The 17534-nt window shown below is 42.3% G+C and overlaps 1 protein-coding gene across 5 annotated transcripts in view; it reads right to left on the bottom strand.

The window, feature by feature from the left end:
- Nucleotides 1–17081, bottom strand: part of LOC130885278 (inversin-A-like) — a 104620-nt gene extending 87539 nt beyond the window's left edge. Inside the window, exons 1-4 of one of the 5 annotated variants that reach the window (XM_057786737.1) lie at nucleotides 16848–17081; nucleotides 15657–15816; nucleotides 14489–14631; nucleotides 3166–3374 (exon numbers count right to left, since the gene is read on the bottom strand). In XM_057786737.1, the coding sequence (XP_057642720.1) occupies nucleotides 3166–3329 (164 nt within the window). In that variant the 5' untranslated portion in view covers nucleotides 3330–3374; nucleotides 14489–14631; nucleotides 15657–15816; nucleotides 16848–17081. Of the gene's footprint in view, nucleotides 1–3165; nucleotides 3375–7404; nucleotides 7864–14488; nucleotides 14632–15656; nucleotides 15817–16847 lie in introns of those variants that run through there. The other 4 variants (XM_057786741.1, XM_057786739.1, XM_057786738.1 and 1 more) reach the window with 4 other exon arrangements.
- Nucleotides 17082–17534: the final 453 nt, after the last annotated feature.

Below are 17534 nucleotides of genomic sequence, written 5' to 3'. Positions count from 1 at the left end.
ATGGCGCAACTGAAGTTTTTAAGTTGTGCTTAGCATTTTAATAAGTACTCCTGGATAGTTAAGAATTACAGATTCACAATGGGACAGATTCAGATATAAAAGCCCTCTAAATGGGTCACACTGCTTAATAAAGGTACATATTAGTCTTAAGAGAAAAGAAATAAAGAGTATATAGTCATAAAATAATGCTTTTATAAAAAGGGTAAAGTCTTTGAAGAGACAGAGTAAAGTCATAAAGAAAAATAAGCCACGTAAAAATGAAAAATTCACAGAGAGTCTGGATTATTTATATTATTGGGTTCTTTAAATTTTTTGACCGTGAAGGAGCTAAATACAGAGAGACACTTCATTGTGTAATCTCCTAAGCTAAACCAGCATATACGTTTTAAAGGTATCATGACTTCCAAATTTGGGTCTAAGGATATGATGCTTTGGAAAAGAGGTTCTTCTTTTGTTTTCACAGAGGATAAGACCCTGTGGATTGCTTCTAGACCAATATGGTATGATAGACCACACCTTCTTGAAAGGTTGCTGTGAACACCCTCAAAAAATTACTTCAGTCAACTTCAGACTAAGATAAACCTAGCACACAGGATATACCATAAAAGACCTGATTAACAGTGCCCCCATACAGCATGAAGAAGTTTGGAGAGAAATAACTGTGCCCATATTCCCAAATATTATTTAGAACTGTTTGTTTACATTTCAAGGAAGATATGATATAGATATGAATAATTTGCTTTGGTATAGATCTTGGTTTATTGATAGAAATTTAAGGTCAATTTAATTATATGTATATGTATTTCTGATCTTAATTAAGGTATTGTGATTGTGTAGTTCATTTAAAAATGTAATGTATAATTAGGAAATATAGGTTGTCAATGGATAATCATCAATAATAGTCAAGTTTGTAGTCATGTTAGTTAGATTTTCTAGATATATAGAGATACATTTCAGTTAGATAGGTATTCTTCATATCTTTCAAAGACTACAGAATATGGCATTTAAAATGTTTTAATATCTTAGGGCTTTTCATGACAACAAGACACGTCTGCTCTTGGCAGCACCAAGCTACTTCCTGAGGAAGATGGGTATCCAAGAGGCTCCTTATGGAGTTTGCTAGCGATTTGGGCAAGAAACTGCTCTTGCCTGGACCGTTGCATAAACTGGACATGAAGAACTGATAAAGAGTGAGGACTGTTAAACTTGACTAAAGTTGAGATGGTCCTTTGGGGTTCCTGCTTCATGAAAGAGTCTGCAAGACATTCTGCAGGATACAAAAGAAAATGACTGAACTGTCTTTGAAATTTTTTGCTTCATGGAAAAGTCTGCTGGAAACTATGGGCCTGAAGGCTGAAGATGGATGTTCCAATGATACAGAAAAACTTTGGGTGACAGTCCAGGCAGTGAGATGTCTCTGTCATTTCCAGAGTTTGGGAAGTTGCTTACTTATTGTTTACTTAGGTAATATTATATCCTTCTGGAGTCTTTGATGGAGTTGAAGAATAGATAGATAGTTATAGTTATCATTTTCCTTTGTTATGATAAAAGATAAAATAGATCTAAATACTGTAATTGTAATTCTTGCTTGATAGCTGCTCTGTTATATGTAATTTTACTATGTTAAAAAGAAAGCCTTTCTTTTTTGTTTAAACAGAGAAGGGGGAAATGGTGTAGGAAGTTCTTCTGTGTATGTGTTGCTTTCACTGGTTGAATAAAGAAACTGCATTGGCCTGTTGATAGGGCAGCACTTAGATAGGCAGGCAAAAGAGAACTGTGTGCTGGGAGAAAGAAGGCATGGAGGGAGAGCTGCTATGGAGCCTCCAAGTCAGACATGCTGAATCTTTCTAGGTAAGCCACGACCTCGTGGTGAACACAGATTAATAGAAATGGTTAGATCAAGATGTGAGAGTTAGCCAATAAGAGGCTAGACATAATGGGTCAGGCAGTAATTTAATTAATACAATTTCTGTGTGGTTATTTTTGGGGTTAAGCTAGCCAGGTGGTGGGATGCAGCCCGTGCTCCTCTTACTACAGGAGATGAAAGCAATTAGAACACAGGTGAGGAGACATGCATTTCAACTGTCTAGCTACCATCTTCCACCACCTTAGGTGGCCTGGACAATCAACATTGATCTTTGGACTGATACCATTCTTTTTATCCTCAAAAGAAAAGGATCACATAGTAGCTAGGCCTAGAATTTTTTCAGACCTAAACATGTCATATTTTAAACAGCACTGTAAAATGGTCTTTCTACTTGAATGAATAGGACATTCTCCTAAAGTTCAGAAAAAAATCATTTTGTAAATAACAACAGGATATTAATACCATGTCCAAGAGTATATGAGCAATACAATTGTTATTGATGATGAGTTACTGATCAACTATATCATTTTATTGATAATCATAATAAAGCCTTGCCATCTAGGAAGCTGAACAAGGTCATGAGGCTAGCTGAGTTCTCATGTCCAGGAAACAATTGAACATGAACATCATGCAGGATAGAGCCTCTCATGCTAGAGCAGCATTTCCTGAGATGTGTGCCTGAGTACCCTGGCCCTGCCAGGGATCTGGGACCAAGCAGAAACTTGTGGTATCCTTGGGACTAGAGCTGGGAACCTGCATCCTGGCTCTCTTTGGGAATTGGTAACAGCATACTCTGAGAAGGTTCTGATCTCACCTGTAGCTGAGGCATCTGCCTGTGTCATCCTGGAAAGTTCTTAACCTATTCTATTCAGAGAACACTTTGCACAAGAAATGGGTAATATTGCAGAAAACAAAGTTCAAAGGTGGAATTCTCTTCTCCACAAGGGATGTTCCTAAACAAAAGTGTTATTTCAGCCAGGTATGGTGGTACACACATTTAAATCCCATTACTTGGAAGCTGAAGCAGGCAGATCACTGCCAGTTCAAGAAACTTCTGCTCAGAACATGGAGAGTTCAGAAGGGAGGAAGGAAGACTCAATTCTGGAGATACACTGAGTATCAAATATATTGTTTTCTGAACAGAATTTCTTGTTGATTGGACCAGGACAATTCTCTTAGGTATTTTTCCCTGGTTCTAGTTGGAAACCATACATGTGAGCAGAAGACAATAAAAGACAGAGATTCCAGGTAAAAGGTACCTACTGGGCTCTACTTCCTCCCCGACCCTGGGTTCCTACCTCGGCTGGAAGAATTCAAAGTGATGCTGTAGCTTTTCTGACAAGTCCTTTTTCTGCATGGGCATTCCCCTTTGCTTCCACAGGAACTGAAGACTTTCCTCCAATCTCTTGAGCTCCAGTTCATTAGAAGACTGTGTTGTTAGTGGAGAGTCACAGACCATCATACATCTCTAGGCACATACAAAGGATCCAAATAGCTTGCTGGTCAGCTAGGTAGACAAAACAGTAAAAGCACCCAGGAGAGTTAGAAACCTGGATTCAATTTAGAGACTGATCAGAAACAGAGTGACTACTAGCCAATCGCACACATGCATAACACACAAGATCACCTAAATACTTATACTACTACTACTACTACTAGCACACACACACACACACATACAAAGAGAGAGAGAAGGAGAGAGAGAGAGAGAGAGAGAGAGAGAGAGAGAGAGAGAGATGGAGAAAGGAAAGGAGGAAAGAAGGAAGCCAGTAGAAAGAAATATCATGGCAGAAGAGGACATCTAATGTGGGATTCCCCTCTGTATGCTGTTAATATGTTTTATGCCATTGGTTAATAAAGAAGATGTTTTCTGTCAATAGCTTAACAGTGGAAAGCCAGGCTTGAAAAGCTATATACAGAGAGTACTTGGAGTCAAGGAAAATACATTTAGATGTCCCCAGAAGACAGACACACCCGAACCTTGCCAGAAAGCCACATCACTGTGGCAATTCTGAGAGTAATAGAAATGGGTTAATTTAAGACTTAACCAAAAATACACTTAAGCTATTGGCCAAACAGTATTGCAAATAATATAGTTTCTGTGTGATTATTTCAAGTCTGGGCAGTCTGAAAATGAACAAGCAGCCTCCAACAACAGACTAGTGTGCCAGTGTGGGGCTGATTACATCCTTGTAAAACCTGAGAAGCTTGAAAATAAATTCTAGACACAAAGGGAAAGAGATAAGAATGGCTTCTTGGTAGCTGGCACTTTTTTTTTTGGATAGGCTGTGTTTGTTGAAGGGGAGCGGGAGCACCATGGTTCCTGTATAAGAGGCTTCTTTATTCGGCAGTAGCAAAAAAAAAGTGTGGTTTCCAAATGGAGGCTTCCTGGTGTGTGTTGTCAGTGTGCACACTGGACCTTTCAGGAGGCAAAGCACTCCAATAGGGTGTGTGAGCAGTGTGCTGCAAGTTATTTGGTCACTACATGGACCAACTGGTTACCAGAGTTGAGGCAGTGAGCATGACTCCCACCCGATAGTCTCGGATGCAGTGAACAGACCTTTGCCATTTGGATTAGGTGGAGCCAAAAGGCAAAGCAGCCTTGGGCCTAGCCACACCACTTTGTATTTTAAGAAGCAGTCCTGGTCAGAAAAGGATTACAGATACACAATAAAGACAAATTAAGATGAAAATGAACTCTAAATGGGTCACAGTTTTGGAATAAAAAGAATATATTCAGTTACAAAAGGAAATAAGTGGTTATAAAAAGTCTTTAAGGAGATAGAATACAGACAGTCATAGATAAAAGGAGTAATAAAAATAAGCCACATATAGATAGAATATACACAGAGATTTTGGATTATGTATATTATTGTGTTTTCTCTGAATTTTTGAGTGTGAATGAGCTAACTACACAGAGATATTTCATTGTACAGATATTTCATTGTTGCTAAGGTAAACCAACATATATATATTTTAAAGGTATCTTGACTTCAAAACTTGGGTCTCAAGATTTGTTGTCTTGGAAAAGAGATTTTGTTTCCAAAGCGGATGAGAACTTGTGGATTCCTTCCAGATTAATGTGGTTTGGTGGACCAAGATCCTCCTTCAAAATTACTTTGCCCAACAAAAAGCAGGAAGTAGTGGAGATAACTACATCCAAATTCCCTAGATGATTGTTTACATTTAAAGGGGAATATGCTATAGAGATGGGTACTTTGCATTGGTATAGATCTTTGTTCAATGATACAAATTTTAGGTCAGTTTTGTTATTTGTAAATTTATGCTCTTGATTAAAGTGTTGTGTTTGTGCAGCTCATTTAAAAATGTAGTATATAATTAAGAAATATAGGCTAATAATAGTCATCTACAATGATCAAGATTGTCGTCATGTTAGTTAGCTTTTCTAGATATATAGAGATATATTTCAGTTAGATAGATAATCTTCAAACCTTTCAAAGACTAACAGAATATGACATTTAAAATGTTTTAAAAACTTATAACTTCTCATGACACATCTGCTCTTGGCAGCACCAATCTACTTTAAGAGGATGATGGACATTAAAGAGTCTCCTCATGGAGTTTGTTAATCATGAGGGCAAGAAACTGCTCTTGCCCGAACTGCCTGACTGGACTTGCAGAACTCATAGAAAAATGACTACTGAAGTTGTCTAAAGAAGGTGAGAAGGAGCCAGGCGGTGGTGGCGCACGCCTTTAATCCCAGCACTCAGGAGGCAGAGGCAGGCGGATTTCTGTGAGTTCGAGACTAGCCTGGTCTACAGAGCTAGTTCCAGGACAGGCTCCAAAGCCACAGAGAAACCCTGTCTCGAAAAACCAAAAACAAAAAAAAAAACAAAAAAAAAAAAAAGAAGAAGGTGAGATGGTCTTTCAGGGTTCCTGTGTCATGAACAAGTCTGCCAAACATTCTGTAGGATACAGAAGAATGTGACTGACAAACTATCAATATACATGGAACTGTCTTTGAAATTTCCTGATTCATGGAAAAGTCTGCTGGATACTATGTTTCTGTGGGCTGAAAATGGGATGCCTCAAAGTTAAAGAAGAAATTTGGGTGACTCTCCAGGCAGCGAGATGTCTCTGTCAATTCTGGAATTTCAGAAGTTGCTTACAATGCACTTCCTGTTTACTTACGTAATATATCCTTCTGAAATCTTTGATGTCTTTGAAGGAGTTGAAGAATAGGTAGTTACAATTATACTGTTCCTTAGTTATAATAAAATATAAAGTAGATATAAATATTGTAACTATAATTCTTGCTTCATAACTGTTTTGTTGTATGCAATCTTGCTATGTTAAAGTTAAAACCTTCCTTTTTAATTTGACAGAAATGGGGAAGTAATGTGGGATTCCCTTCTGTATGCTGTTAATCTGTTTTATTGCCATTGGTTAATAAAGAAGCTGTTTTTGCTCAATGGCTTAACAGAGTAAAGCCCAGCTGAAAGAGAGAGAGAGAGAGAGAGAGAGAGAGAGTAGGCAGAGTCAGAGAAAAATCACGTAGCCCCCCACAGGAGACAGATGCACTGGCACCTTGCCGGTAAGCCACAGCCATGTGGTGATACACAGATTAATAGAAATGGGATAATTTAAGATATAAAAGTTAGCCAGAAATATACTTAAGCTATTGGCCAAACAGTATTGTAAATAATATAGTTTCTGTGTGGTTATTTTGAGTCCGGGCAGTTGGGAAATGAACAAGCAGCCTCCAACAACACACATCTTCAGTTTAGACTAACCACACCCAATCTTTCAGAAGAATCTCACAACCCATACATAATTCCCTGGGGAGAAATACTATTGTGAAAAATATGATATTCTTGACCAGACTGTGTTGAACTAGCTAGAAAATTCTTCTCCTGAAGGCCCAAGTCTCACACCATCCACCACCAGCTTGTCAAAATCCCAGAGCGGATAATCCAATAACCCCAGACTATATACAGCTGGATGGGGAACTGTCCAGCACCACTCACAGAAAAGAGGCTGACAAACTGCTACTTGACTTCTATTACTGTAAACCAAGAGCTGGGCAATGGGAAGAGAAAATATTGGGATGCAGGAAGAAAGGAGAGGGCCGCATGTCAACCACATCCATGACTGTGAGAAGCACTCATTTGGTACCTGCATGGAAATCTCCTCCTTGCAAACTGCTTCCCACCTGTGATCTCACAAGAGCCCCAGGACCAGGAACTCACTTACTCAAAGCTCTGAGCACAGAATGTTACCTATCATAATGACATGTAGATGTATGGTATGTTATTGACCCTTCTCCTTCACTAGACTGCAACTTCAGACTCAGGGATGGCTTGCCAATATTCAGTTTCTCACGAGAGGCTAATGTCCCAGAAGTATTTGTGCATGAACACTGAAATGAACACCCCAGGTAGCATGAGGTGGGTGGCTGGATGGGAACATGGATAAGTAAGGTGATGGGTGCAAGCACAGGTGGGTAGATGGGCAGAGAGGCAGTCAAATGGGCAAAAGGTGCCCAATTTCACCCTGACTTATTTGTCTGCCCCTACCTCTTGTTGCTGGGTCTTGAGGCCACTAGTCTCTTCCTCTCGGTCCTTACAGATCACATTCAAGTCCTCCAAGTGGTGCTTCAGTAGGAGGCCAGTCACCTAGTCATCTAGCAGTTTCTTTTTCTTCTGCCTCAGCATGTACAACTTCTCCAGTTGAGTCTGCTCCACTAGGAGCCAGCTGTGCAGACTGCTGGAGATGCTCTGCATAATAAGATCCTGCCACCCATGCCTCCAGTAACCCCAGCCTCCAGCTAACAATCTCTTTCACATGTAGGAATACTAGGTCCAAGAGACAAAAGTCCAAGAGATGCATGCTAAGGCTGCTTGCTAAGAAGCAGAAAGGCTAGAACCGGAGTTGGGGATGCTCCTTCAAGAAAAAATGAAGGAGACTCAGCTTCATGGAGGCACTGGCGGCTGTGCTTTCTTGTGCTGCAGCGAAGTTGCTGCTGCTGGCATATGGTGAACTGAGAGCTTTGGCGAGCTGGGGAACCACATCATGGTTTCTGTCTAATTGACCTGTCCATTGGTGAGAGAGGAGTATTAAAGTCTCCTACTATTGGCGGCAGGCCCAGGTGGCAGAGGCACCGGCAGGCAGGCCTAGGCAGCGGAAGCACCGGCGCGCAGGCAGGCCCAGGCGGCTGAGGCGCCGGCAGGCAGGCAAGTCTGGGCGGCAGAGGCACCGGCGCGCAGGCAGGCCCGGGTGGCGGAGGCACCGGCAGGCAGGCCCAGGCGGCGGAAGCACCAGCGCGCAGGCAGGCCTGGGCGCCGGAGGCACCAGCAGGCAGGCCCTGGTGGCGGAGGCACCAGCAGGCAAGCCTAGGCGGCGGAAGCACCGGCGCGCAGGCAGGTCCGGGCGGCGGAGGCACCGGCAGGCAAGCCTAGGCGGCGGAAGCACCGGCGTGCAGGCAGGCACAGGCGGCGGAGGCACCGGCAGGCAGGCAAGTCCGGGCAGCAGAGGCACCGGCGCGCAGGCAGGACCGGGTGGCAGAGGCACCGGCAGGCAGGCCCAGGTGGCAGAGGCTTCGGCAGGCAGGCCCGGGCGGCGGAAGCACCGGCGCGCAGGCAGGCCCGGGCGGCGGAGGCACCGGCAGGCAGGCCCAGGCCGCGGAGGCACCGGCAGGCAGGCCCAGGCGTCGGACACCGGCAGGCAGGCCTAGGCGGCGGAGACACCTGTGCGCAGGCAGTCCCGGGTGGCGGAGGCACCGTCAGGCAGGCCCTGGTGGCGGAGGCACCGTCAAGCAGGCAAGTCCGGGCGGCGGAGGCACAGGCGGGCAGGCAGGCCCGGGCGGCGGAGGCACTGGATGCAGGATAGTGCAGGCAAGAAACAGTGAAGCCCGCACTGGGAGAAGATTGCCCCGCTACAATTAAATCAAACCCAATAGATAGCATCGGTAAGAGGAGATGGGCAGACGCCAAGGCAAGAATTCACCCAACAATCTGAAAAACAACATGAAAACACCAGAACCCAATGATCTTACAACACAAGGACTTGAACACCCTAACACAGAAGAGGAAAAAACTGACTTTTTGAAAGCAATAGAGTCCCTTAAACAACATGTAAAAAACGCCCTCATAGAAATGGATGAGAAGTATAACAAAAAGTTTGAAGAAATGAGTAAATACGTAAATGATACCCTGGGAAGCCAAGAAAAAACGATCAAACAGGTAATAGAAACAGTCCAAGAATTGAAAACTGAAATGGAAGCAAGGAAGAAAACACAAACTGAGGACCAGCTGGATATGGCAAATATAGGTCAACGAGCAGAGACTACAGAAACAAGCATAATCAATAGAATACAAGAGATAGAAGAAAGAATCTCAGATTCTGAAGACAACATAGAGAAAATAAACGGACTGATCAAAGAAAACACCAAAACCAACAAATTCTCATCACAAAACATTCAGGAAATATGGGACACAATAAAAAGACCAAACCTAAGAATAATAGGGATAGAAGAAGGAGAAGAGGCACAGCTCAAAGGTCCAGAAAACATTTTTAACAAAATTATGGAAGAAAACTTCCCCAACATAAAGAAAGATGTTCCTTTGAATATTCAAGAAGCATACAGAACACCAAACAGACTGGATCAAAAAAAAATGTCCCCTCGCCATATAATAATCAAAACACAAAATATACAGATTAAAGAAAGAATATTAAGAGCTGCAAAGGAAAAAGGCCAAGTAACTTATAAAGGTAAACCGATCAGACTTACACCTGACTTCTCTATGGAAACCATGAAGGCCAGAAGGTCCTGGATAGAGGTACTACAGAAACTAAGAGACCATGGATGCAAACCCAAACTACTATACCCAGCCAAGCTATCATTCACTATCAATGGAGAAAACAAGACATTCCAGGATAAGAACAAATTTAAACAATACGTTGCCACAAATCCAGCCCTACAGAAAGTAATAGAAGGAAAATCACAACCCAAGGAATCCAACGTTGCCAACACTGCCTACAATAACCCAGGCATATAGCGACCCTTCAACAGCACAACTCAAAGAAGGGAGACACACAAACTCTTCTACCAAAAGCAATAAGAATAACCGGAGTTAACAACCACTGGTCATTAATATCACTTAATATTAATGGTCTCAGCTCACCAATAAAAAGGCACAGGCTAAGAGATTGGATACGAAAACAGGATCCAACAGTCTGCTGTTTGCAAGACTCATCTCAACCACAAAGACAGGCATCTACTCAGAGTAAAGGGTTGGGAAAAGGTTTTTCAAGCAAATGGTCCTAAGAAAAAAGCAGGTGTGGCCATACTAATTTCTAACAAAACTGACTTCAAACTAAAATCAATCAGAAGAGATCGAGAGGGACACTTTATACTCATAACAGGAACAATTCAGCAGGATGAAGTCTCAATCCTGAATATATATGCCCCTAATATAAAAGCACCCACTTATGTAAAAGAAATACTGCTAAAACTCAAGGCAGACATCAAATCACACACACTAGTAGTAGGAGACTTCAACACACCTCTCTCACCAATGGACAGGTCAATCAGACAGAAAACTAATAGAGAATTAAGAGAATTGTTGGAGGTAATGAATCAAATGGACTTAACAGACATCTATAGAACACTCCACCCAAATAGGAAAGAATACACCTTCTCTGCAGCTCATGGAACCTTCTCGAAAATTGACCACATATTGGAAACAAAGGAAACCTCCACAGATACAAAAAAATATCAGTGTCCACCTGTGTCTTATCAGATCACCACGGATTAAAGTTAGAAGGCACCAACAATGCTACCCCCAGAAAGCTGACAAACTCATGGAAACTGAACAGTCAACTACTGAACCACACCTGGGTCAAGGAAGAAACTAAGAAAGAAATTAAAGTCTTCCTTGAATTTAATGAAAATAAAGAGACAACATACTCAAACCTATGGGACACGATGAAAGCAGTGCTAAGAGGAAAGTTCATAGCACTAAATGCCCACTTAAAGAAAACGGAGAAAGCATACATTGGGGACTTAACAGCACACCTGAAAGCTCTAGAAAAAAAAGAAGCAGACGCGCCCAGGAGGAGTAGAAGACTGGAAATAATCAAACTGAGGGCGGAAATCAACAAAATAGAAACACAGAAAACAGTCCAAAGAATCAATGAAACAAAAAGTTGGTTCTTGGAGAAAATCGACAAGATTGACAAACCCCTATCCAAACTAATTAAACGACAGAGAGAGAACACGCATATAAATAAGATCAGAAATGAAAAGGGGGACATAACCACAGACACAGAGGAAATTCAGAGAATCATTAGATCTTACTACAAAAGCCTGTATGCCACAAAACTGGAAAATGCAAAAGAAATGGACACTTTTTTAGATAAGTACCATATACCAAAGCTAAACCAAGACCAGGTGAATGATCTAAATAGACCTGTTAGTCGCGAAGAATTAGAAACAGTTATCAAAAATCTCCCTTCCAAAAAAAGCCCAGGACCAGATGGTTTCAATGCAGAATTCTACCAGAACTTCCAAGAAGAGCTGATACCTATACTTCTTAATGTATTTCACAATATAGAAACAGAAGAGTCATTGCCAAATTCCTTTTATGAAGCTACAGTTACCCTGATACCAAAACCACACAAAGACCCAACCAAGAAAGAGAATTACAGGCCTATCTCACTCATGAACATCGACGCAAAAATTCTCAATAAAATACTGGCAAACCGAATCCAAGAACACAGTAGAAAAGTTATCCATTATGATCAAGTAGGCTTCATTCCAGAGATGCAGGGCTGGTTCAACATACGAAAATCTATCAATGGAATCAACCATATAAATAAACTGAAAGAAAAAAACCATATGATCATTTCATTAGATGCTGAAAAAGCATTCGACAAAATTCAACACCCCTTTATGATAAAGGTCTTGGAGAGATTAGGGATACAAGGGTCATACCTAAATATAATAAAAGCTATTTACAGCAAGCCGACAGCCAACATTAAATTAAATGGAGAAAAACTCAAAGCCATCCCACTAAAATCAGGAACACGACAAGGATGTCCACTCTCTCCATACCTCTTCAATATAGTGCTTGAAGTTCTAGCAATAGCAATAAGACAACATAAGGGGATCAAGGGGATCCATATTGGAAAGGAAGAAGTTAAGCTTTCATTATTTGCAGATGATATGATAGTATACATAAGCGACGCCAAAAACTCTACCAAAGAACTCCTACAGCTGATAAACACCTTTGGTAATGTGGCAGGTTACAAAATCAACTCCAAAAAATCAGTTGCCTTCCTATACACTAAGGATAAGGAAGCAGAGAGGGAAATCAGAGAAGCATCACCTTTCACGATAGCCACAAATAGCATAAAATATCTTGGGGTAACTCTGACCAAGGAAGTGAAAGATCTATTTGGCAAGAACTTTAAGTCTTTGAAGAAAGAAATTGAAGAGGACACCAGAAAATGGAAGGACCTCCCTTGCTCTTGGATTGGGAGGATCAACATAGTAAAAATGGCAATTCTACCAAAAGCAATCTATAGATTCAACGCAATCCCCATCAAAATTCTTCACAGATCTGGAGAAGACAATAATCAACTTTATACGGAAAAACAAAAAACCCAGGATAGCCAAAACAATCTTATACAATAAAGGATCGTCTGGAGGCATTACCATCCCTGACTTCAAACTCTATTACAGAGCTACAGTACTGAAAACAGCTTGGTACTGGCATAAAAACAGAGAAGTCGACCAATGGAATAGAATAGAAGACCCTGACTTTAGCCCACAAACCTATGAACACCTGATTTTCGATAAAGGAGCTAAAAGTATACAATGGAAAAAAGAGAGCATCTTCAACAAATTGTGCTGGCAAAACTGGAAGTCAATCTGTAGAAGAATGAAAATAGACCCATATCTATCACCATGCACAAAACTCAAGTCCAAATGGATTAAAGACCTCAATATCAGTCCAAACACACTGAACCTGATAGAAGAGAAAGTGGGAAGTACTCTACAACACATGGGCACAGGAGAACACTTCCTACGTATAACCCCAGCAGCACAAACACTAAGGACATCATTGAATAAATGGGACCTCCTGAAACTGAGAAGCTTCTGTAAAGCAAAGGACACTGTCACTAAGACAGAAAGGCAACCCACTGACTGGGAGAAGATCTTCACCAACCCCGCAACTGACAAAGGTCTGATATCCAAAATATATAAAGAACTCAAGAAATTAGACCGTAAAAGGTTAATCAATCCAATTATAAAATGGGGCACTGAGCTGAACAGAGACTTTTCAACAGAAGAAGTTCAAATGGCCAAAAGACACTTAAGATCATGTTCAACTTCCTTAGCAATCAGGGAAAAGCAAATCAAGACAACATTAAAATACCATCTTACCCCTGTCAGAATGGCTAAAATCAAAAATACCAATGATAGCTTCTGCTGGAGAGGTTGTGGAGAAAGGGGTATACTCATCCATTGCTGGTGGGAATGCAAACTTGTGCAACCACTTTGGAAAGCAGTGTGGCGGTTTCTCACGAAAGTCGGGTTCAACCTACCTCTCGACCCAGCAATACCAGTCTTGGGAATATACCCAAGAGATGCCCAAACATACATCAAAAGTATATGCTCAACTATGTTCATAGCAGCATTGTTTGTAATAGCCAGAACCTGGAAACAACCTAGATGTCCTTCAATGGAAGAATGGATGAAGAAAGTATGGAATATATACATATTAGAGTACTACTCAGCAGTAAAAAACAATGACTTCTTGAATTTTGCATACAAATGGACAGAAATAGAAAACACGATCCTGAGTGAGGTAAGCCAGACCCAAAAAGAGGAACATGGGATGTACTCACTCATATTTGGTTTCTAGCCATAAATAAAGGACATTGAGACTATAATTCGTGATTCTAGAGAAGCTAAATAAGAAGGTGAACCCAAAGAAAAACATATAAGCGTCCTCCTGAATATTAACCTTCATCAGGCGATGAAAGAAGACAGAGACAGAGACCAACATTGGAGCACTGGACTGAAGTCTCACGATCCAAAGGAGGAGCAGAAGGAGAGTGAGCACGAGCAAGGAACTCAGGACTGCGAGGGGTGCACCCACACACTGAGGCAATGGGGATGTTCTATCGGGAACTCACCAAGGCCAGCTGGCCGGGGTCTGAAAAATCATGGGACAAAACCGCCCTCGCTGAACATAACGGACAATGAGGACTACTGAGAACTAAAGAACAATGGCAATGGGTTCTTGATCCTATTGCAAGTAATGGCTTTGTGGGAGCCCAGGTAGTTTGGATGCTCACCTTAATAGACCTGGATGGAGGTGGGTGGTCCTTGGACCTCCCACAGGGCAGAGAAACCTGCTTGTTCTCTGGGCTGAGGAGGGAGGAAGACTTGATTGGGGGAGGGGGAGGGAATGGGAGGTGGTGGCGGGGAAGAGGCAGAAATCTTTAATAATTAAATAAATTAATTAATAAAAAAATTAAAAAGAAAATATATATATATATATATATTCAAAAAAAAAAAGAAAAAGAAAAAATGAAGGCAAAGATGGCCATTTCACAACTTTTGGAGTCCATGCCAAGATGGGCACTTACTGATAGAAAACTGTCTCCTTGGTCAGCTCACTGAACTTCTCTGAGGTCTCAGTGTAATCAGCTTCCAGGGTCCTTAGTTCTAACACGACCTGTGCATGCTCCAAATCAGCTTTTCATTGAAAGGATTTGGCTTGTGGTAGGGCCTAGAAACAGGAGGAAAAAACCTTGTGAACAGAGGCCTCAAGGATCATGAGAACTCACGTTGTATCCTGGTCTACCACAGTCCACTGAATGCCACATTCTGCATCCTATGTACAGAGACCTCCTGGTGCTTTTAAACTTGTTATCTAGGCACTAGACCAGCTGGCTTCACAGATGGAGGATGCCATGGTCACATGTGTTCACTGAGTATGCTTAGAGATTCAGTGTAGCTCTCCATGTTACCAGGGTTTATGCTACACGTCTTGCCACACCAAATATTACAATGACATTTCTCCCACTTCAGAACAGCGATTCTAGGTCCCCTGTGACTATTACACAGGATAGTGATATAAAGTCCCACAAGGGATGCCTAGGGGTCATGAAGGTGAGTATGTAGGACAAGAGCTATGCTGTTTAAAGTAAGGTTTTCTGATCTCAGCACTAGCACCACCCGGAAATTGGTGCAGGCAAATCATCATGTCCTTTACAGACCCCTGGATCCCAGAGTCTTTATGGACACACAAACCTGAAAATGCATGTGCGTGCACACACACACAATCAAAAACAACCACAAACACATTAGGGAGAGGAAGCAGAGAGGGGGAGAGAGGAAGAGAGAGAGAGAGAGAGAGAGAGAGAGAGAGAGAGAGAGAACCATGTTTGCATGCCAAAGAAATTCGCAGAGCATTATTGTCTAAGAGTATGAGGCACAAAGCTAGAGAGAAACTGTGATGAGTCCCAGGACTTCTAGTCATGCACACAGATAAGTCATGCACACAGATGGACAAAGTAGGAACAAGTCTCTCCAGCTGCTACCAGGAGCTTCCAGTACACAATCAGCTTTCAGGCAAGTTCAAAGACTCACACAAACTCACAGCAGCTAGTATCTCACCCAAGCCACCACCTGTCAGGTCCTTCCCAAATGCATTCAGGACTGAAGGTCCGGTACCTGAGAACCCAAAACCTTAAAGGAAAAAGGTGAGGGTGACATTGCTGAAAGTCCCATGAAGACGGAAACAATGAATACCTGTTCTCCATGGTATCTTCACTGATGGAGGTCAGGTGATCTTGCAGCTCATTTCTTTGGCTGGTGATCAGCTGCAGCTCCATGGTCAGCCTATCTACTCCCTGCTTCATTTGTTTCTTGGTGAGGAGCATTGGGTGGGATTTTGGCTCCATAGCAGCATCTGTGGGTAGACAGAACACAAGTGAAACTGCACAGGACAAGGCACAGAGGACAGACAGACCACCCTGAGGCCCAAACAGAAAGATCAAGTTTGGAACCAAGTGACAAACCAAATTTTTCAGCCTGGTTGAGTTGCACCCTCTGTGAATGTAATCTTTCCCATCACTATGTAGAGATGTGGCTACATAAGAAGCCAGGGGTTTTCTCTGCCTTCCTACACATGTTTCAGGTGAAAACAGAGGGCAACTCTTCAGGCTTATTCACAGCAGCACAGGATGCAACATGGCCCAGGACCCTGAATCCTTCCTGTGGTTTCAGAAACCAGGAGAAAAATGACAGAGTGCACAAGCACTCAGGTGCTGTGAGGAGCCCAGATCTCCTGCCTGGAAGAGTTGTAAATTGAAAAGTCACGCATGGGCAGAACATGATCAGCAGACTCACTAAGTCACCCCACTGACAATCCAGAACATGGAAGCTGGCATCAAAGAGTCGATCTCTGTCCTAGTACCATGCCTCTGAGAGTTCTTTGGCTACCCTAGAGAACTGGCTGCCCCCCTCAAATGCTGATCAGTACCCCAAGTGGGCCACTGTCAGGGAGAGGTGGTCAGAGGAATTCTGCTGTACAGTCTGAGGACACAATGTCTTAGCCAGAAACACCTTTCGCTCCATGTGACTAGTGTCAGAGAGCCACTGAACCTAAAGGAAGTTACTGAGTGTGAGGTGCAGTAAGGCGTGTCCTAAGGTGGGGACACATTAGTGCCTCCCTGCCTTCTGCTGTTTGTTCTCCTTCTGTCCCCAAATTATATCTCCAAATCCCAATAAATGTAAAAGCTAGATACTCCCACATAACAGTTTGGGCATGGCCAGCTCCTAGATTAGGGAACTGATAAACTAATGTTCTGGAATCTTTGAATTTTAGGACTTATGATAAACAAGAGATCCCATTTGCATCTCAGAGTCTCTAGCTCCTCTGTCCCATTACCACAAGTCCACCTCCTCCAGGAAGCTCAACATCTCCTGCCCAGGACTCACTGTTTCTATCCAGAGCCATTCATTTGATCTTGTATACTCTTCTACATCTCTCTGCTCTCTGGACGATCACCATTCTCTCTCCCATGTAGACTCCTCAGTCTTGACAACATCTCTAATGGTGTACCCTACAGGCACTGAAGGAATGGCCTAAAGGCAGCTGGTATTGCAACATCACTGGTGGCATCACGGGATTCCAGGAGCTTTCCAGGATACAACAGATTGTGCAGAGAAGAGACTGCTGATGTCATGGGGAACAGCCTTTGCCTCCATGCCTTTTCTGAAATGACCAGAAGCCCACGTTCCCTTTCCAGGAGCCTCTCTTGGAACACAGGAGAAGATCTTCAACACCTCTTCATTCTAAAGCTAGAGTTCCCTTAGCTTGATTGGAAGGCCCATAGTATTTTCCATTTTGAGAAATAAGCTATGCTTTTCAAATAGTGCCCAGAAACTTCTTGTTCCTTCCTTAAAATCACTCTATTCATCAATATAAACAATTAAATATTCCCGAGAAGCCATGTTAGGATAAATGTAGATGAGAAAACATCACATTCCTGAAGTACAAGTGTTTGAAAATACATACAGAAGAACCTGCAGGGCTGGTTACAGTGTAGGATTTGGTATAAGAGTACAGTCATAGAAGCCATAGGCTTAGATTTAGAAAACTGTCCCAGGTGCACTTAGAGAATG

This window comes from Chionomys nivalis, chromosome 12 (genome assembly GCF_950005125.1).
Source record: "Chionomys nivalis chromosome 12, mChiNiv1.1, whole genome shotgun sequence".
Classification (NCBI taxonomy): domain Eukaryota; kingdom Metazoa; phylum Chordata; class Mammalia; order Rodentia; family Cricetidae; genus Chionomys; species Chionomys nivalis.
This window is presented reverse-complemented; position numbering and strand designations above follow the sequence as displayed.